Source organism: Neopsephotus bourkii, unplaced genomic scaffold (genome assembly GCF_033783945.1).
Source record: "Neopsephotus bourkii isolate Nb327-2 ecotype Australia unplaced genomic scaffold, CSIRO-AGI_Nbou_v1 NB_39, whole genome shotgun sequence".
In the NCBI taxonomy this organism is placed as follows: domain Eukaryota; kingdom Metazoa; phylum Chordata; class Aves; order Psittaciformes; family Psittacidae; genus Neopsephotus; species Neopsephotus bourkii.
The window spans coordinates 292,827-312,836 of record NW_026900556.1 but is presented as its reverse complement, the minus strand read 5'-3'; the positions used below and the strand labels follow the sequence as shown (position 1 = coordinate 312,836).

Here is a 20,010-nt window from a genome sequence, read left to right as displayed (position 1 = left end):
AATATGTAGCCTTTTAGGATTCCCATTTGACAAAGTCTTCCTGCTACCTTCATCTGACTTTGTATTTTGGTGATGCTACAGACTTTTGAATCTTACATTTTTTAAATGAAAACAGTTTAGACTGCAAATAAAGAAGAAAGTGACCATTTTCTTCAAGCTGTTGTTTCTTGAGTATTGAGCGTGTAACTTTTGCTCTCATAGTGCTCATTTATCTTTAACTGAAGCAGAGATTACATGCCATCTTTAAATCAGAAGTGGTGCTGAGGGTTTTTATGCCTTAGACCAATGATATGCAGCTAGAAAATGTAAATACTCCACGTGATTAATTTAGTAAAGCCTCTTTAAACCTTAACCTGCAGCTAATCCAGGTCTTTGTGACTAAGGCCTGGCTCTCAGCTGCTCTGAATTTGGGCTGTTTCACTGGACCACCTGCAAGCCAGATCCAAGAGTGAAACACAGTTGTGGCTCTTGAGCTGCTGCATTGCTTGGATAATACATGAATGTGATGCAGGATATTGGAAAAATGATATAAAGTAGTGAGGCAAAAGTGTTGATAAAACCATAGTATATGAGAGGATATGAAAAATGAAGTTGAGAGAGAAAATAGCTTGATGTTAGATTAGCTGGTATCATTGGAAGCAGAAATGACAGTGCTCATTCGTTCACGTCACTCATGTCAGGCTTGTGTGCCCAAAGCCTTGTCTCTTCTCTGGGCAAGGCTGATAGGTATTGCTGCTTCTCTCAAGCCTTAGAGCCAGGTTTTCAGGACCAGCAATGTAAAGTGTCCACAACAGTACCTTGTGAGTCACAGTCACACCTCTTCTAGTTAAAGGTGGCTTTCATACCACCAGCTTGCAGTGCAAAAACCTTGGCATTTAACACAGATGTAGGTTAAAACTTGGTGTAATCAGATCTCTACAGCATGTTCAGATGCACAGCTGACTGAAACAAATGGTTACAACCATAATCTTCTTTAAGGAGCCTAACAAAGGCTTGTCTGTCTGCCTCTCTATCCCCTGCTGCCATATAGTCACTGGGACACTAATGAAGCCTTTGGTGTACAAAGTGTTCCTACCTTTCTAAAACCTCTCAGTTTACTCATTTATACTGATGTTGCGTAGTTGGATTTAGGGAAGGAAGCACATCAATTGATGTCTTCAGCCCTGGATAATAGATGAATCCATGCCAGCTGTCTAGAGAATACTTGACTTAACAATAGCCTTTCTGTCTAAAAATAAACTTCAGGTTTCCTTCCTTCCTTTTCTTGCCCCTCTTAGTGTTTTCCTCTGTTAGGTGGCTGAGGCTCTAAGTGTTTTCCATTTTCTTGGTGTAAATACATCCTATGTATTGAATTCAAACACTGCCTGGAAGTGAGTGACTGCCTTTAGCAGCACTTAGAATGATACCCGTAATTTAGCTAGGATGAAAGGGCTGAATGTGTTGGTAAAGCCTTACTCTCAATGATTTACCAGTCAAATAGTGAGGATCTAACCTTGTCTAATTAAAGAGGTAGGTTTTGGTTTCTGGTTTTAGGTGATCTTGGTATTTGGCTGCCTTAGCCTCTTAAGTGGGTGTCTGGAGGCAGTGCTTGGTGTAGAGGCCTTTGGTTAAGAGCTGGTTTTCTGCCCGTGGATCACGTTAGTGTTAATGGAAACTTTCCTGTGAAAACTCTGCTATGGAAAAATCTCTCTTCCTCCTTTTACAGCCCTCAGAAGCCCTGTCATCCCCTAAGTGATGAGGTTGCACATTGAAGTTGCTTTTAAGCTGTATGGCTTTCTGACTTTCAAAGCCTTTCAGAGACGGAAGGTGTTTTGCTGATGTGCCCTTTTATCCGTGTGCCATGCATACAGAGGGACTTGCACTGCTTAGATTGAGGCTTGTAAAAAGGCAGCATTAAAATGGCTATCCTGTCCTTCCAAAGACTTTCAGGGCCTTGAATCACTGAGCATCAAATTCATTCCCCCTCCTTTCCCCTGAATGTAAATTGCTTTCATCTTAACTTCAGAAGTGCTATAACATTTTGTTTGCTTTTCTCCTCAGAGACCTTAACAGTGTGAATTGTGATGAACTGGGACCTTTGCCTCCAGGTTGGGAAGTCAGAAGTACGGTTTCAGGAAGAATATATTTTGTAGATCATAACAACAGAACCACACAGTTCACAGATCCACGACTACATCACATCATGAAGTAAGAACCTTGCCTGATAAACAGTTCACGTCACGTTGGGATCCTTAAACCTTTTGTCCGATTTTAACTGCAATCTGGTAATCATGAGGGGGTGAAAAACTGCATGATAACGATACTGGGGAACAGATGCAGCCAGTGCTCTAGTCAGGGTCTGAGCATTGCTTCTCAATGCTGGCTTTATCTGAGCTTTCAGGTTAGATATAAGGAAGAAGTTCTTTATTGTGAGGGTGGTGAGGCTCTGGAACAGGTTGCCCTAAGAAGTGGTAAGTGCTTCATCCCTGGCGGTGTTCAAGGCCAGGTTGGATAGAGCCTTGGGCGACATAGCCTAGTGTGAGGTGTCCCTGCCCATGGCAGGGGGTTGGAACTGGATGATCTTAAGGTCCTTTCCAACCCAAACCATTCCATGAGTCTATGAGACTCTCCAAAAATGTATTTATTGTGCTTTGCAGCCCTCAGCTTTAAGGGAGGGTTTCCTTATTTCAGCACAACACTGATCTCTTTAAGCTCCTTTGACAAAATTACCCCAAGCTGTGCTGGAGTGAATACGCAGCTCTGGAAATGCTGAGGTGTGGGATGGGGGTTCTGCCCCACAGCCTGTCTGGATTAGCGGTTCTAGTTCTGTGCTAGCTACACTAGATCTCAACTGGCTTCATGCTCTCTTGAGCTCCAGACAGCAGGACTATAAAGCCAGCTGAAGTCTGCTTGCCTGGTGCTGTTCACAGCCAGTTTGGGTTTAGCAGGATTTAAGAAGCTCAGTGTCTGCATCACGCAAAGGCAGCTGAACTGTTACAGAGCTGACCCTGGAAGCAGCCTGGCAGTGTTTGTGGTGCCCAAGATCAGACTCTTTGCTGGATCTGAGGTGTCTGTGTTTAAAGCGAGCTGGGGAACACCTGTATCTGTAATTGCTCTGCACCCAAATAAAGCACTGAGGGATAAGTATAGTTGAATGTATGAAGCTGCAGCTATTTGGGGCAGTCTTTCTCTTTTAATAACCACAGGTACAATACTTCTACTGTATCAAGCATCCTCAGCTTTATTTTGCATGGAGCTGGATTAAAACCCATTGGGGTTGTTTGATAATTCCATCTATAAAGCTGTTGTTTGTTCCATTAGAGGGCTCTTTTCATGTTACACCCTTGAAAGTTGTCTCCATACAGGAGAAATACCACCCAAACTTCTTAATCACTGCTCAGTCAGCATGCAGTGACCATGCTCCACAGCCTTCCACAATGTACTGCCATATAACAACTGAACTGATGTATTCCTTACATCCCTGAATGCAGGGCAATGATGCCATAGAGTTACCCAGCTGAATACACATTTCGCTCCAGCTTCCTTTTAGAGAAGCTTAATCAGTTCTTCCATCGTTGTTTTACATGATAGTGTAAAACAATGTAATTGTTCTGTTGTGCTTCTAGAATAATCCTTTTTCTTTCAAAGCCATCAATGCCAGCTAAAAGAGCCCAGCCAGCAGCCTCTGACAGCTCCAAATGAGGGATCACTAGAAGACGGAGAGGAGTTGCCTGCACAGAGATATGAAAGAGACTTGGTACAGAAGTTGAAAGTTCTTAGACATGAGCTCTCTCTTCAGCAGCCACAGGCTGGTCACTGTCGCATCGAAGTATCCAGAGAGGAGATATTTGAGGTATTTCATTGACTTTTTACTCCTAATAGCAGCTTTTGGCACATAAGAGTGAAGTAAAACTGGTCTTTGATTACGGTAAGTGTGCTTCACAAGAGAGACCTCTTGTGAGACTTCACCTGGAGCACTGTGTGCAGTTCTGGTGTCCTCAACATAAAAAGGACATGGAACTGTTGGAACAAGTCCAGAGGAGGCCACGAGGATGCTCAGGGGACTGGAGCACCTCCTGTATGGAGACAGGCTGAGAAAGTTGGGGCTGTTCAGCCTGGAGAAGAGAAGGCTGCGTGGAGACCTCAGAGCAGCCTGCCAGTATCTGAAGGGGGCTATAGGGATGCTGGGGAGGGACTCTTCATTAGGGACTGTAGTGATAGGAGAAGGGGTAATGGGTTCAAACTTAAACAGGGCAAGTTTAGATTGGATATAAGGAAGAAGTTCTTTACCATAAGGGTGGTGAGGCACTGGAATGGGTTGCCCAGGGAAGCTCTGAATCCTCCATCCCTGGCAGTGTTCAAGGCCAGGTTGGACAGAGCCTTGGGTGCCATGGTTTAGTGTGAGGTGTCCCTGCCCATGGCAGGGGGTTGGAACTGGATGATCTTAAGGTCCTTTCCAACCCAAACCATTCTATGATTCTATATCACTACCAACGGTTGCAGAGTTGTCACTGCCATTTGTTCCATGTACAGGAATCCTACCGTCAGATAATGAAGATGAGGCCAAAGGACTTGAAAAAGAGGCTTATGGTGAAATTCCGAGGAGAGGAAGGCCTGGATTATGGAGGAGTAGCAAGGTGAGAGACAGGGGGTTGTCTGATGCTTTTGAACGGTAGGATTGTCCTTAAAGAGACCTGTGGCTGATATCTTTCCCTTTCAAATTCTCTCTTAATGGTCTATGTAAGTTATTTGTGATCTAGTTTATAGGTAGTGATTGTAGCTTCAGTCTTCATATCATGGTAGATGGGAAAGTGGAAGCATGTGATTCAACAGTTGTCCCACAGCACTGCTGGTGTCAACGACTGTTACAAAAATGACTTTGTAATTGGGAATGTCTCTGGAATTAAAGTGAGATTGAGGTGTTTGTTCCCCTCTTCTCTATAGGTACTCGGTTTTCATCACCATTACCCAGTGAATGCAAAAGGCTTGTTTAGGACAGGGTATTCATCTTATGGAGAAAGGGCTGATCCCAGCAACAGGCTTCAGTTTCATAAATGAAAGTGTGATCAGCTAAAATTGTGAGGTCTTTCAAGAAGCATACAGACTCCAAAGTCACATACAAATCACAGGAAAGGCTTTACTAAATACATCTCTCTGATTTCCAGCAAATGGATGGCAAAACTATAGGGGTTTCCTTTTGTTATGTCTCAGTCACATTCTGATCTGTTGGAGCAGGAGTGGAGATGAACTAATCCTAAACAACGGCTAAAACTTTAGAGAGGACTTGCTTCCCTCTTAAAAATAGTCATTTCCTTTGGGTTGCTTCAGATGAGCTCTGGAGCTGGTTGTAGCATCACCAAAGTGCTCATCTTTGCATGCTGGTGTTTAGATGCATTGTTTCACTTCACTTGGAAATAGCTCAAATCCATTTGGGTGGCTTTCAGTAATCCATCCAGGGACAAAGGGAAGGAGTTGGAATAGTCTGGGCTGCCTTACCTGGGGCAACATTGAGTGTCAGCACTGTTGTCTTCATGCTGCCCTGATCATTGCCCATTTGCTGCAACAGATGCAAGTCAGATCAGTATGGCTCCACTTCTAAGCATTAAAGTTGATAGTTCTCTAAAGGTATTTTGGACCTGGGATGGGTCTCCAAATGTAATAATAAAGGGGGTTTTGATGTGGAGAGGTCAGAATTAGCTTTAGTTCCATTCAGGCCCTGCTATGTTACTAAGGTGAGAAGATTTACCTAACTCCTTCTCTTCTAATTGGTGTGGTCTGTGCCCCATCTGGCCGTTCTGCTGACAGCAGAGATTCTCTAGTCATCAACCATTTGCATTAAAATGGCTTTTCTAAAGACCTCCAATGGTTGAGCTGATTTAAACAATGAATTTTGCTTCACATTTCCTGATGCTGTGCAGGTTGCAGAGGGGCAGATCCCTCAGTCACCAAGTACCTGAACTAAAGTCAAGATGCTTTTAGAAGTGGGTCTTGTTCATGCTTGTTGATGGTGTTAACAGCTTGCTATAGGTTCTCTAATTGATGTTAATTCCTTCAGTACTTCTAAACGAAAACAAGTCTGCCTGTGAGTGGAGGAAGACACTTGATGGGTTTTTAAGCAACCTTTTTGGTCTGCAGGTGGAGAGCAGTACAAGGTGGTGTGATTTTGAAATAAGCATTCAGCACTGATGATTCACAGTAATTGTGTGGTCTGAAACGCCAGTGGAAGCTGCACCCTTCTAAATACCATTTCTTTTTTGTTCCTCTTCTCTTTGGGCAGAGAATGGTTGTATTTACTATGCCATGAAATGCTGAATCCCTATTACGGACTTTTCCAGTACTCCACAGATAATATTTACATGCTGCAAATCAATCCAGACTCCTCTATCAATCCTGTAAGTATTAACTTCTAAGTGACATGTCTACTTTGTGGGGTTTTGTTATAGCTGTTCTTCCATGACAGCAGTGTAAAGTGAAGGGTAAAGAGAGTAAGACTGTGTTAATGACTCTCATATTGACATACTATGAAGCAGAGGGGTTTTGTTCAGAAACAGGAGGTATCCTTTGACAAGAATCTTATTTCTTTGAGTCTCATTTCCTGACGTTTGTTCTGTAAGATGAGGGAGATAGATTGGAAGAATCTCAACCAGAGCACTTATGCTTCGGTTTCTGAAAGCCATTTTATAAGCAATGTGAAAGACATGAGGGAAATAAGCACCTGGCCTGATTCCTCAAGAGAAAAAGCATTTGATGGTTAACAGAATAAAGTCATTTGTTTGGAATTGTCCCATCTTCTTGCATTCTGGAGGTTTCATAGGGATTTTCTTCTGAGTTTTGCCATTTGAGAGGTTTAGAGGCCTCATATCCCATTTATTAGTCAGGTAATGCACAGAGACTTGTTTGAGGCATTTAATCATTAAGTGCATCTGTTCTTGGTTATGTCGGGAGGAAAACTGGTGGCTCCTCTTGCCCAGAGGGTTGCAGATAACTGGCACTGAGCACACAGCTGATGGTGCAGATGTAACCACAAGATGTCAGTGTCTTCCTGCTGCCTGATTTTCTTCCCTCTCTCCCTGCAGGACCATTTGTCTTATTTCCATTTTGTTGGTCGGATAATGGGTTTGGCTGTGTTCCATGGACACTATATCAACGGGGGGTTCACGGTTCCCTTCTACAAACAGCTCCTGGGGAAGCCCATTCAGCTCTCCGATCTGGAATCTGTCGACCCAGAGCTACACAAAAGTTTAGTCTGGATCTTGTAAGTACTGTGTTTAACAATTGCCTTGCTGTTCCTATGTTAAAAGGCTCAAGGTACTTGAGGAAAGGGTTCTCTGTGTTCACACCTAACTCTGTGTTAGCTCTCCTTGCAGCAAAGTAGATCCTAAACCATTAAGCATTGCATTAAAGTATCAGAGTATCGAAATCCAAACACAGGACAGAGATCTGAGGGGGAGTACAGCCTTGTTCCAGAGAACACCAACTTTGATTAAAATGGAAAGAAATGGAAGTAATTTGGGCTTCAGAACAAATCCAGTGTTCACACTTGCTTTGCATTATCTCAACATCTTTTTCTAAATGCTGGTTTGAATTCTGTATTTAAAGTTACTGAGGATGTTGAGGTTCACTGCGTGTGATCTCTTCCATGCTTCACACTGATACATGAAGCACATCAGAGTTACTGCTCTCTATGTATCTTTATGTCTGCATGTTTGTGTATGTAGGATTTTATTCATTATCCTGAGTGCTACTAGAATTAATGTACTAATTCTAGTTAGTACATCTAATGTACTATTAGTTAGTACAATACTGTAGCAGTATCTGAGCAGTATTTAATCAGGCTCTTCAACATCTCTTAAGCTATACAGAAAGTGGTCATTGTGGCAATACTAGTGGTGTGAAATGCAGATGGTTAGTTACTAGGTTTACCCTGAAGACTGCTTAAGTGTTCAGTAACGTCAGCATCACCACTGAGAGTTATGAGACTATCCAAACTACTAGGTTTACCCCCTGTCTTTCTGTTGTCAGAGAGAACGATATCACCCCAGTTCTGGACCATACATTTTGTGTGGAACACAACGCTTTTGGGCGGATTTTACAGCATGAGCTCAAACCGAATGGCAGGAATATTCCAGTGACAGAAGAGAACAAGAAAGAATATGTCAGGTATTGCAGAACAAAAATATACCCTGTAAACATAATGTCAAGAAGATAGGAACTGTTGATGGAAAAGAAGCTGGTAAACACTCTCATAATACTAAATGTGTGTATTAAACCAAGTTCCTCTGTACAATGAGCATCTTCCAGCTCTGCTATAAAAAGCCCAGTCCTACCTAGCTCACTGTCCCTGACTTCTTCTTTCCCTCCTCCCCCAGGTTGTATGTAAACTGGAGATTTATGAGAGGAATAGAGGCACAGTTCCTGGCTCTGCAGAAAGGTTTTAATGAACTTATTCCTCAACATCTCCTTAAGCCTTTCGACCAGAAGGAGCTGGAGGTATGTGTTTTATCCACATGGAAGAGTTCTGTGATTTGTTTGAGCCACACTCAAGCACTGCTTTAAGAACAAACAAAAACCTCACAAAACTTAGTTCAATGTATGTACCAGAAAGCTTTGTGTTCATTTAACCAAACCCTTTTTGGTTTATTCCAGACATTCTTTGGGTTAACATTACTGAGAGGGCTGCTTAAAAGGGGAAACACAGATACATCGGGTTCTCTAATGCAGGATTAATGCTCAAAGCAGGTGTTCTGAGCAGTACTGCGAGTCTGAGGCATTGCTGACAAGACCTAACGTGTTATGTACCCCAGAGCTTGCTTCCTTCAGTTACTTCTCAATCGTGGCTGTTTCTATATGCACCCAAGGCATGGTTTCTATAGACTAAAATAGCAGTGTAGAGCAAACAGAAATGAATTTGTCTTCTCATTGTATCCTGAGGTGCAGATTGCTCCCTCTGAAAATCAGCCCCATTACAGCAATTTTTCACCTCGTTTTGCCTTTTTATAAGGCAACCTGTGGCATATTGACAATTTGTGGTATTGGAAGCACTAGCTTTGTGCTAGTTGTTTGTGCATTCTGATGGATCCCATGAAGTTACTGCATTCCATTTGCTAGCTGCTTGAAAAGGCAGATTAAAAATCCATTACCTGTTTCAATGCTGGCTGCATCAGAACAGTCACAACTGCCCTGATAATGTAAACGAGTGAGAGTGCTGCCTTGGTGGCACAAAAAGGGAGCTGCTAAATGGTAGCTCTCAGAGATGTGACCCTCAACATGGACTATTATGGGAAATGTAGAGTATGACACACATTTGGTGGGATGAAGTTGTTCGTATGCAATTGATTTGTCATTGCCATCAGTGACTGCCTTTTGCAAGTCACCTGGAAAAGAGATTGAAGTGATGTGTCTGGTCTGTAGGTGTATTGGCACTTCTAAGACAAACCTGCATCAGTACAGTGATGCTGTGTTGTGCAGTAGATGGCATGTCTTCTAGTCTGTGCTGTACCCTCTTAAAGATAAGCTTTACTTTTCAGGTAGCATTGATTCAACAAAGCAGGTCTTGAATGGGCTTCTGACTCTATAGTTTCCTGTGCAGATTCTAGTTCAAGTCTATTTGGCCTCAGCTTCATTGCTGTTAAACTGGAGAGATGTACTGCCTGTTCTGAACTGCTTTGGAACATTACCTTGCACCAGCAAGGTGGTTCAAGCACATAAAGAACGTGAGGCTTCATGAAAGGGTTTGTGTATTCTTACAGCTGCAAACCTGAAATGACTCTGCATGTTAAAGCGTTCTGTAATCCTTTACCAGCTCATCATAGGAGGCCTGGATAAGATAGACCTGAATGACTGGAAGTCAAACACCCGTCTAAAGCACTGCATGGCAGATAGCAATATTGTGAAGTGGTTCTGGCAAGCAGTGGAAACGTTTGATGAAGAAAGAAGGGCAAGGCTGCTGCAGTTTGTGACGGGTTCGACGCGTGTCCCACTTCAAGGTTTCAAGGCTTTACAAGGTGACTGATGTGAAGGCTGAGTTAATCTATGGTGGGGGAAAGAGATAAAAATCATGGGGTATTTCCTGCCCCTTGTAAAGTATCAGCGTCTGGCTGGATAACTCAAGCACTTTACATCCCAAGAGCAGTTTTACATTTGTCAGCAGCTCTGCTGATGGTGAACACTTCAGTCATTGCTGATAGTGAGAGAAGCTGGTAAATCTGTCATCGTGTAGTGCCTTTGACTGGTGTCAATATTAGTTTGTCAGTCTCCCGCAACTCTGGACTGATGTTAACATCACTGCATGGAAGCACACATGGGGTTATAGAGCTGATCAGATGGCTTTTTCACATGAGAATCATGTTCCCTTCATTATTTGGCAGCAAACCATTAGACTTTAAAACAAATGCCTTAAAGTTACAGGTTTTATCCTCAGAAAAGGTGGCAGCGTCTTTGGCTGCTGTGATTCTCCTGATAGCGTTCCATCTGTTGGCTGACAGTAAACTGATGTCCCAAATTAAAATACCTGCTTCTGGTTTACAGCTAAAACCTTCCTGTACCCAATTCTGTTCATTTTTGAAGGTGCAACTTTGTTAACATAGAATTTAGCAGCTTTCCAAAACACTGGTTTGCAGATTGTCGTGAACAGCCCTATTGCTTCTGCCATCCCTTCATCAGCTGCAGACTGATCTACAGATTCAGCCTGTGCCATGACTATGTTTGCAGCTGGAACTGTAATCTTCTCTCTTGCCTTTACATAAGTAGCAAAATCTGTGTGCAGGAATGATGCTTTGTTGAAGTGCATTAACTAGAATGTCTGTCTGTAAGGTTCTACAGGCGCTGCAGGACCCAGACTATTTACCATCCATTTAATAGATGCAAACACAGACAACCTGCCAAAAGCCCACACTTGGTAAGATGAACACATTCCGCATGTCTCTGCTTGCTTTCCCTTTGTCTTGGTTTAAAGGAGCATCTCTGCTTGTCCTGAGTATGGATAAACTGTGTGATATGCATAGGTGACTCCAAATGTGCTCTGCTAGCTTGGAAATATCTATACTCTGCAGCCAGCAAGATAATCCACTTCTCACAGCTTGCTTTATCTTCTGTGCTATCTGTGGTTTTCATTTATCCCAGAGTTGATTATTCTGGATAGTGAGATGTTTGTAAGTTTATTTCCATGTGTAAGCTTGTTTATATGTGAGATCCAGCAAAAGCATCCACTGAGAAATGACTCCCGGCCGTGAGCCCTCACGCAGGATGCCAAAGAATAGATTTCAGATGTCAAATGTAGGGAAAGTGTGCTGTTGGCACAGACTAGGCACAGACCTGGGCTCTCTTACGGACGTCTCACTCTATCAGAGACAGGAAATCATTTCAGCAGCAGCACAGCTTGTCTGCAGGCAGAGCAGGGAGCAGCCTGGCTGAGCTCTTGCTTTAGTTGCAAGACTCCTACATCTGCCACCTGCAGATACCCCCTGAAGTCATGCATTCCTGCTGCACGAATACAGTTGTTTGTTATCTTGTCTCCTTCAGCCACTGAAGAGGCCAAATTCTAACTATATGTAGCTATTCAAAGGGTTTCTTTCCCCAATAAATAGTTCAGATTCATATAGCATCATAGAATGAATTGGGTTAGAAAAGACCTTTAAGATCATTGAGTCCAAGCTTTACCCCAGCCCTGCCAAGTCCACCACTAAACCATGTCCCTAAGGGCCTCATCTACACCATTTGTGAACACTTCCAGGGATGATGATTCCACCATTCCCTGAGCACCCTTTTGGTGAAGGAATTCTTCCTCATCTCCAGTCTAAAATGCTTCAATGTGTTGTTATTTTACCTCTAGCTTTAACCGGATTGACATTCCGCCTTACGAGTCATACGAGAAGCTTTATGAGAAGCTGTTGACAGCTGTGGAAGAGACATGTGGGTTTGCTGTGGAGTGAAAAAGCAACCAAAGGAAACAGATGCTAGCTCATGGACCACCAAATCAAAAGCTAGAAGAAGCTTGCTGTGAACTTCCTGCTAAGCTGTCTGAAGCATCGGAACTTAAAGACAACTTAGAGATGGGGCCGTTTCCCTTCCGCCGCTGGTGGATGAGGGTGGGGGTAGGGGCTTTTGTTGGTGGTTTCCAACTTTATTTCCTCCCCTTCCTTACAATAACCCCTTCCCTCTTCCTCCATCTCCCATACAACGAAATGCAGCCAAGTCCAGCGCTTGGCTTGGGTTACACAGGATATTCTGCTAGATTTGTAACACATATTGTGATAGGGTCAGTGACATGTGGGGGATTTTTTTAATCATAGAATCAAAGTGTAATTAGGAGTGAGCTTAATTGGCTGAGGACTTGCAGCTGGTAGATGTACCTGGTTAGTTTGTCCTAAATCAAGCTGGAGCCCTTGTAAGAGTCTGATGGGTGCAGAGTGTCCGATTGGCACTAGGATTTGCATTGCACATGTTGAACACCGGTTGAAAAAGTCACCTTCTAGCAGAAGATACCTCCACGTCAATACTTAACTGAAAGGTAAAGAAATCCAAGTTCTGCCTTAGCAGGAAGCTCCCAGTGGAAGCTGTGGCTCACCTAGGGAAAAGTGAAGGAATCTGGGACAGCTTAACTGGCATTGTATGATTTCTTTTTGGTTGTCCTGGCTGAAATCTGATTGTTTTGCACACAAACAGTGATTTCCTCCTGCAGAATTGCTTTCCATAGTTCATTCTGATGTAAGTACCTCGCAGAGAAGCCTTGTGAAGAGAAGGCAGAGGATAAAAACCTGTTCCATCCCAGAGCTGTGATGTCTGTGCCGCTGTTTTTTACCCAGCGTGTGTTTGTGTGACTTCAGCTCCTGAGACTCACCAAGAGCTGAGTTAACAGAGCAGACTTCTGTTCCAAAGGTTTTAGCCTTGGCAAAGGCTGATTTGGAGGTTGAGCTAAAGGGTAACTATACAGTGAGTACATTTGAAACGTTATGGAAAGCTATGGGAAGAATTTATGACTTCAGTTCTGTAGGGATGAAAAAATATCTCCAGAGAGCCATAGAAAGGCTATGTTTTTCCCCCCTTCAAATATCAGAAACTAATACTAAAAGGTTTATTCTCTAACACTTTGCTAAAACAACCTCCCAGGGGCAACAGAAGCAAATCAAATACCTGAATCACTAACACCTTTTCCAGTTTGCACACCGAGATGAGACAGTGTTTTAACACGGCTTCAGAAAGACCCAGTGACCTGTCCAACATGTCTAAACTTAAGTAAAGCAGGCTTGCTTGTATAGGATTTTTTTCTCTTTGGCAAGCCTGGTTTTTAGAGAGATTCATTACTGAAACCTGTAACAGATGTTATGTTTATGGAATAGTGCATTGAACTTCAGCTGTGGGTAAGAGATCGTTCTTAGAAGACGTCTACTTGGAATACTTCTATTTTGTCTTTTTTTAATGGAATTTGATAATAGCTTTAAACTGTGATAGGACAGAAAGTAGACTCTTGTCAAAACCCTGGCATCTTTCTCTGTTTTGTTTCTTTGTGGTTTTCTTTCTTTCCCGTTCACCATCGTTCTTGTGGTTTGGTGTTGGGAGTGAGGAGCGCATCGGAGGTGTACAATTGTACCGTATTGTGAGGCTCGCACGGGGTGGCTGAAGATGCTCATCCAGCAGGACTGTAAAGAGAGGTGTAGTCAGAGCCATGTCCTGCAGGAAGCTTTTGGCACTTGGGGACCACTTTCTGCAGTTCTGGTTGTTGGGACTACATGGATCTTTTGGAGGAGAGAGAGGAAATAAGCATCTGTCTGGTCTTGGTTGAGTAGCAGAGTACCCATGCATAGAGTGTATTTATCCCTTTCAGTACATGTGAATGTGCAATAAACCAGTCAGATAAGACACATGCAAAATGGATTATTGCCCAAAAGCTTTGCATGCAGCCTCATGTGGATTTTTCACTAAAAGAATATTAAACAAGGAGAAAAGCAGATATTAAAGCCCACCACGATCCAAAATCCTATCATGCAAGCTCTATGTGCAGCGCAACTGGCTCAGTGAAGACCAAGCGAGGTGAAAGTAAAGACCCTTGGTTTGGAGATCTATAGGTCAAGTAGCTTTATGTCAATGCCACAGTTGACATATGATAGTCCCTAATGTCTTTGCTAGGTCAGTGTTTTATGGAATGCACAAAAGAATAGGCAAGGATTGGTGTTTTGGCAAGTCTGGGGTTCGCTGTAGTTAAAAGCCCTTGTGAAGGTACCTCCTCCATGCTGACAGTAACAGGAATAGGGCACCGTCTGTTTAATGATTTCAGTTCTCTTTTATAGAGCTTCACCACCTCTCCCATCGTGTTGTCTTTGCAATCTCGTGCCACTTCAGTGATGATGAAGACATCTTTTGTGTTGTTCTGTACGTGCATTTGAGGCAGGCCTTAAAGCTGGTCGGGTGGGTAGAGGGAAATGAAGCAGAATGGGGTTTAAGCGATGGCTTCTTCTTCTTCTATGGCTGGTTTCCAGGCCAGGGAAGGAGGAAATGCAAACAAGGGTTTGCACAGCTTGAGCCATTGACTCTCTGTTGGGATAACCTCCGCTCTCAGAAGTTGTGTGTTCATTCCCACTTGGTCTGCCAGCACTTGAACTGGTTGTGACTTCTCAAACTTGCCCAAAGAATAACATGGAGTCTGGTGTTCGTTATGTCATTGTTCCGCCTCGTACACGGATACCCTTGGATCTGACCCGAAGGAGATAACAAGGTACAGCGTGTCTTTTTGTTCCTGTCCTAAAGGCGAACCTAAAAGCTGGTCCATTGGCACCACAGACCTTCAGTGCTCGCCCTGATACCGCTCATCAGCCTATATACTCTATGCTCAGGGATGTAGGAAACCACCACTTTGCTCGTGTTTTACATCGCGGCAGAAACGAGACTGGTTCATGGACGTTGGTGTTAACGCGGGCATTCCGTTAGAAGAGACCCTGCTTCAGAAAGGCTGCTGGAAGCTCCAGATGGTGAACTCAGCGTTTACTCCTCAGTGTAAGTCAAGGTGGTTGTAAAACCCACTTTGTACAGCAGAGATCCAGCCCTTGGGGCCCTCTGGAGCCGGAGCCCAGGTACAGGGGATCAAGTGTGGCAACACAGCAAGTTCCCAGAGACACTGTATGGATCTGGTTTTTAATTCCTTACTTTTGTTGTTCCTCAACCACTTTATAATATGGGGTTTTTTTTTCTTCTTTTCTTTCTTTTTTTTTTTAATTTATTATTTTGTAATGTCATGGTTTAAGTATTGCTGCTATCCTTGTTCTTCTTCCCACTGTTTTTACGGCAGATTTATTTTGTGAAAGTTGTACACTAATGTTTCATTGTATGTCTAAATCAAAGTATTTAAAGAAATCCTAGTTCTATTTAATGTGGTTATGGAACCAGCTGGAATCAACGGTGATTGTATAGTAGGCTGGACCCAGGAGGTCATGTTCATTTTTGTTACATATGCAATAAACTCACGACTTTAAACTCTTGGTAGCCACCCATTCTGTTGTTCCGTATATATGGAAGTCACAGGAAAATTGGAGAGTGTGATAGAGCTGTACTTAGCATAGCAACACCATCAGTATTGCTGTTCTTGATGATAGAGCATTGCCAAATAGGTGCAGTTTGGTTGACAGAGCTGGAATTCCATGTGATGGAGCCATCCTGGCATCAGCACTGGTCTCCCATCAGGATCCAGTCTGTTTCCAGCATCTTGGCAGTGGGATCATGGTCACTGACTCGCAGACAAGGTATTGAATGCAAGTGATATCACAGGTTTATAGGGGCCACATAGAAACCCTCCTTTCCATGCAGAACAGTTTGTTTCATTCTTTAACTGACTCATTACCACCCTTACTCATTTTCCCTTCTCACCTTACTATTTATCCTGTTATTTTTCCATAACCTCAGTTTTCAGGGAAGGAATTACAATTCCCACAACCCCCTTAATGGGAGCTGGAGAAAGATTCGTTAATGCTGAGGAATCTCTGCTTTCCTGACCACTGATTAAAACAACCCCAGAACAACCCATGTCTTACAAGTGGAGAAGGATGGGGACAGGTCTGGGGATGGTATCGGGGTGTGCACAAATGACATGGAGTTTGATTGCCCACCCCTCAGCTGGCAGCAGGGATGGGGCATCCACAGCCCCTCTGCTCTGCTGAGCGCTGCCTGGAAAAGCCATTGGCCTTCCCCACATGCATTGAGAAACCAGTCTCCATGGAAGTGGGATTTGCCCCTCTGCCCCCAGCCTTTCCCACTGGCTGGGAAGCTTCATGGGGATGGGATGTGGCACTGCCTTCATCCTCTTTGCGGGGTCCAGCTCCCCATAACCAGGTCTCCAAAGAGGAATTGAATGCAATCAGGAACCCGGTGATGTCCTATCCCCAAACCTGCTCTGGCCCAGATGTGGGGGGGTTGAGGGTGCTTTTTAGGTGGCAGCTCAAGGGTCCCAAGAAGGCGAGAAGAGTCCTTGGAACCAGCCTGGGTCCTGTCACCCACCCCTATGACAAAGCACCTGCACTCCATAGGGACTTCCCCTTCTATGGCAAGGCATCCCATAGTGGTCCTATAACTCCTCCCACAGCGTAGGAGGTCCCCCCATAGGGGACCTGCACCCTGCATCAGCAGACCATCCCGATAGGGTTCCTGTATTCCAGTGCTCCCACTCCCCAGCAGAGCACCCCGATAGGAGACCTTCCCCCCAGTAAGCACCCCCACAGGGGTCCTCCACCCCATAGGGGAACTTCCCCCCCGATGAGCACCCCCATAGGGGCCCTACACCCCCCCACAGAGCACCCCACGGGGATCCTGCCCCCCAAACACACCCGGAAGCACGTGCGCTCCTCTCTCCGCCCCTTCCCCTTATGCCCCGCCCCTCCCTCGCCGCCCGCTAGAGGGCGGTGCCGCCTGGAGGACCGCCCGCCGCCGCCGCCTCTATGGTAAGTTTCGCCACAGACCGGCTCCTCTCGGCAGGGGTGGGTTGCCCGTCTCTCTCCCTATCCCTCCGCTCCCCGCAGCCCCTCTCTATGGTGCGGGCGGAAGGAGCCGGGCCGCGGCGGTTCAATGAAGCGGGGCGGCGGGCGCGGTGAGTGCGGCCGGGATCCCACGGGCCTCGCCTCCCGTCAGCGCGGGGTCCTTGGGGGGGGTCCGGGGTCCTGGTCCTCCCGCTCCGCTTCACCTCAGCGCCGGGGGCCGCTCCCCCCCTCCCCATTCACCTCAGGGCCGCTCCCCGGCCCCCCTCAGGCCCCGGGGTCAGTGAGTGGCTCCGGGGAGGCCCCGGGGTCCCGCTGTCCGCTCCCCATATAATAGTAATAAGGCAATGGCGGGGGGGGTTGGGTTCTGTTTCCATTGGGTCTCCTGACCGGCTCGTTGCAGGTACCGTGGGTTGAAAGCCACCGTCGGCTCCGGAGCTGGTGGGGAAAGGCGGATGTAAACTGTGGTGCTGCTGCTCTTCCGACCTTGTCGTGTGGAAACACTTGGTGCCGCTGGGACGTTACGGACGTCTGCTGTGGGAAGGGAACCCAAAACACGGCTGGACACGGAGCACAGGGGCTGTGTAAGAGGTACTCCTCCTCCTCCTCCCCTTCCTTCTTCTCTTACCCCTATCGATTCGAGTGCTTGATGGCAGAGAGCAGGCGCTGGCAGCGCTCATGTCCATAGGGCTTTTATAATAGAGGTGACTGATGGGTGCTCCTCCACGGCTGGAGGAAGGTCGGGGTTTCACTGGGGTGTTCTGAGGCTGAAGAGCTCCAGGGCGCTCCGGGGGCAGTGCTCCTGCATGGCTGCAGAGTGCTTCGTTGAAGGTCGGCTTAAAGAGCCACTGTCACCCCCCTGCATCCACTGCACTGGGGCTGTGTTTGCTGGGCACACAGCTGCTGCTTGTGGCCACAGATCTGGCCCCGGAGGTTTGCATTCAGGATATGTTTCCCTTAAGCAAGTATCTCCAGTGTTTGGGAATGATTGAATGCCTGTTTGAAAGATACGCGGTATGCTCTTTGTATCTCGCCTTCACTTTGTGACCTGAGGTGTTGTCTTTAGATGCCTTCTGATACTTTTAAGTTGAAGTCTTACTAAAAGATGCTTATGCCAGAAACATAGGGCTTGTATGAACAAGTTCAGTTGTTGATGGTCCTGTTCAGTGTCCTGGCTGCTGGTTAAGCACAGGGCAGTTTCGGAGGTGAAGCGTTGTGGTTTGGGCACTGTTCTGAGACCCCTGTGGTTGCTGATGCTGCTGCTCTTTCTGTTTCCATTTCCTAGGCGCAGCGCTGAGGGGCTATAACTCAGCTCTGTGTGTGTGGTTTTCCCAGCATCTTCTGTTGCGTTTCTATTCCAGCCCTATGGAGCAGCACACTCCTCTTGCTTTATTGTGGGCAACAATCCTAAAAGCCATAGCTGATTTCTTTGGTGCCTGAAAGGCACGGAGGAGCCTTAATGTGAAGATCTATGAGTAGATCCCTGTTTGTTTTGTCGCTGCGCTGGGTTGTTCCTCTTCCTTCCAGTCCCTGCTGTCTCATGGATGTACTCTGGAGCTTTCCTGCAGGAGAAGGCAGGAGTTCCCCTATCAGGTGGATGGACTGGACTTTGCATGCTCAGTTATAAAGTGGCCTCCTCCCTCTTCCAGAGAGGATGGTGCAAGGGCTCTTTATTTCCCTCCAGCATCCTCTTTGGAAGCTGAGAAGGGATGCTTGGGAGCCATCCTTCTGCTGACCCAAATCCTGAGCAAATTCTGGCACATCCCTGTACTGCAGCTATAGGAGCGTGCAGTGCAAACCCTGTGGTGGTATCCATCTTCTTTAGGACTAGCAGAAGTGCAGGGCCAGCTTTTCCTTATGGAACTGTGGGATTTACAGCTTTAATCTGAGCTTTCCATTTCCAGGCTGAATGCTGTGCAAAAATTCCACTGCTTTCCATGAGGCTTTTCCATGCTGTAAACATCTTAATAGCTTTCATGTGCTGGGTGTCTGTGTGGTGTGAGATGTTATTCACAACCATCTTAACAGGAGTTTGTGCCTGGAATACTAAGACTTGGGAAAGACCTCAGACCAGCTTCCTGAAGGGGAGATGTAGAGATGTTCAGTGTGTTTGGTAGCGCTGCATGTTGGTAATGGGCCTTCTTCCATCTCTTTTCCTTTCCTTCCTAGGATGCTTTCCTGTTGGCCTGGCTGCAGGCATCCCTCCTTAAGCCAGGGTATAGCTAACAGCACCTGGAAGAGTTCTTGAAGCAGGTTTCATATTGATAAGGTACATTTGGGTTCCAGCAGGGTGCTGGCAGCCTGTTCCTGAGCTTGTGCTTGGGGAGCTGCCTCCGAAGTCCAAATTCCTGGGCAGAGCAATGCTTTGTCTGCTGGAGAATGCAGTGGGCGTTACTGCCGGCGGAGAGCACTGGCACCGGGGCCTGGGCTTTGAAATTGGATGCACAGCCCTAAAAAGTCCTGTGGCAAAAATAGGTGGAGCGAGCACAGAACTCCAGTGCAGCCGGAGACAGGCAGGAAGCATATCCCAAGGGCCAGGAGCTGATCCACAACCTGGAGTAGCACAAACCCAAGTGTGAGACAAGCAGAGGAGCCCTTTGGGTGTCTTTGAGTGCCTGCTGGAAGAAGCTCCCATTCATGAAGTTTGGAATGGGTGTCTTTATTTGTCTTCGTTTCTTTTTAAAGCCATTGTGAGTGGTTTGCTGCGTTGGGGCTCGCCACTGGCTGCATTCTTCTTGGGACAGTCAGAGCTGTGCTGCTAATTCCTCTCTTGAGAAGCTTGGAGGGGGGTTTTCTGCACATGGATTTGGTCTGTGGAGATATTTTAAGCCTCTGTTTAAATCAGTGCATTCAAACATCATCTTAACTACTTAAAGGAGAGGCATTAATGGTCTCTGTGTGCATTAAAGTGGTTTGTATTGCTGTGGGGAAATGGGTGGGCTTTCCAAGCTGCTACATGTGACTTAAATTACTCCTGGTAGCATCTATCCCCGTGGGGAAAGTGCCTTTTCTTCATTCCATAAGCAGTGGAAGGTGTGAAACATGCAGCTGACTCCAGTTATCTTCCAGGAGATAA

General features: G+C 45.6%; 2 protein-coding genes across 7 annotated transcripts in view; both read left to right on the top strand.

Annotated features, from left to right (window-relative positions):
* SMURF1 (SMAD specific E3 ubiquitin protein ligase 1) overlaps positions 1-14,421 on the top strand; it is a 45,657-nt gene extending 31,236 nt beyond the window's left edge. For 3 of the 5 annotated variants that reach the window (XM_061346177.1, XM_061346190.1, XM_061346210.1), the window contains exons 9-18: positions 2,041-2,187; positions 3,628-3,832; positions 4,513-4,616; positions 6,257-6,371; positions 7,056-7,234; positions 8,002-8,139; positions 8,349-8,469; positions 9,782-9,983; positions 10,792-10,876; positions 11,810-14,421. In XM_061346177.1, coding sequence (XP_061202161.1) covers positions 2,041-2,187; positions 3,628-3,832; positions 4,513-4,616; positions 6,257-6,371; positions 7,056-7,234; positions 8,002-8,139; positions 8,349-8,469; positions 9,782-9,983; positions 10,792-10,876; positions 11,810-11,909 — 1,396 coding nt within the window. In that variant the 3' untranslated portion in view covers positions 11,910-14,421. The remainder of the gene's footprint in view (positions 1-2,040; positions 2,188-3,627; positions 3,833-4,512; positions 4,617-6,256; positions 6,372-7,055; positions 7,235-8,001; positions 8,140-8,348; positions 8,470-9,781; positions 9,984-10,791; positions 10,877-11,809) is intronic. The other 2 variants (XM_061346183.1, XM_061346199.1) reach the window with 1 other exon arrangement.
* A 3,019-nt stretch (positions 14,422-17,440) lies between these two features.
* RNF216 (ring finger protein 216) overlaps positions 17,441-20,010 on the top strand; it is a 76,723-nt gene continuing 74,153 nt past the window's right edge. Inside the window, exon 1 of one of the 2 annotated variants that reach the window (XM_061346163.1) lies at positions 17,441-17,518. The gene's annotated coding sequence lies outside the window, so the exon portion shown is untranslated. Of the gene's footprint in view, positions 17,526-20,010 lie in introns of both variants that reach the window. The other variant, XM_061346146.1, reaches the window with a different exon arrangement.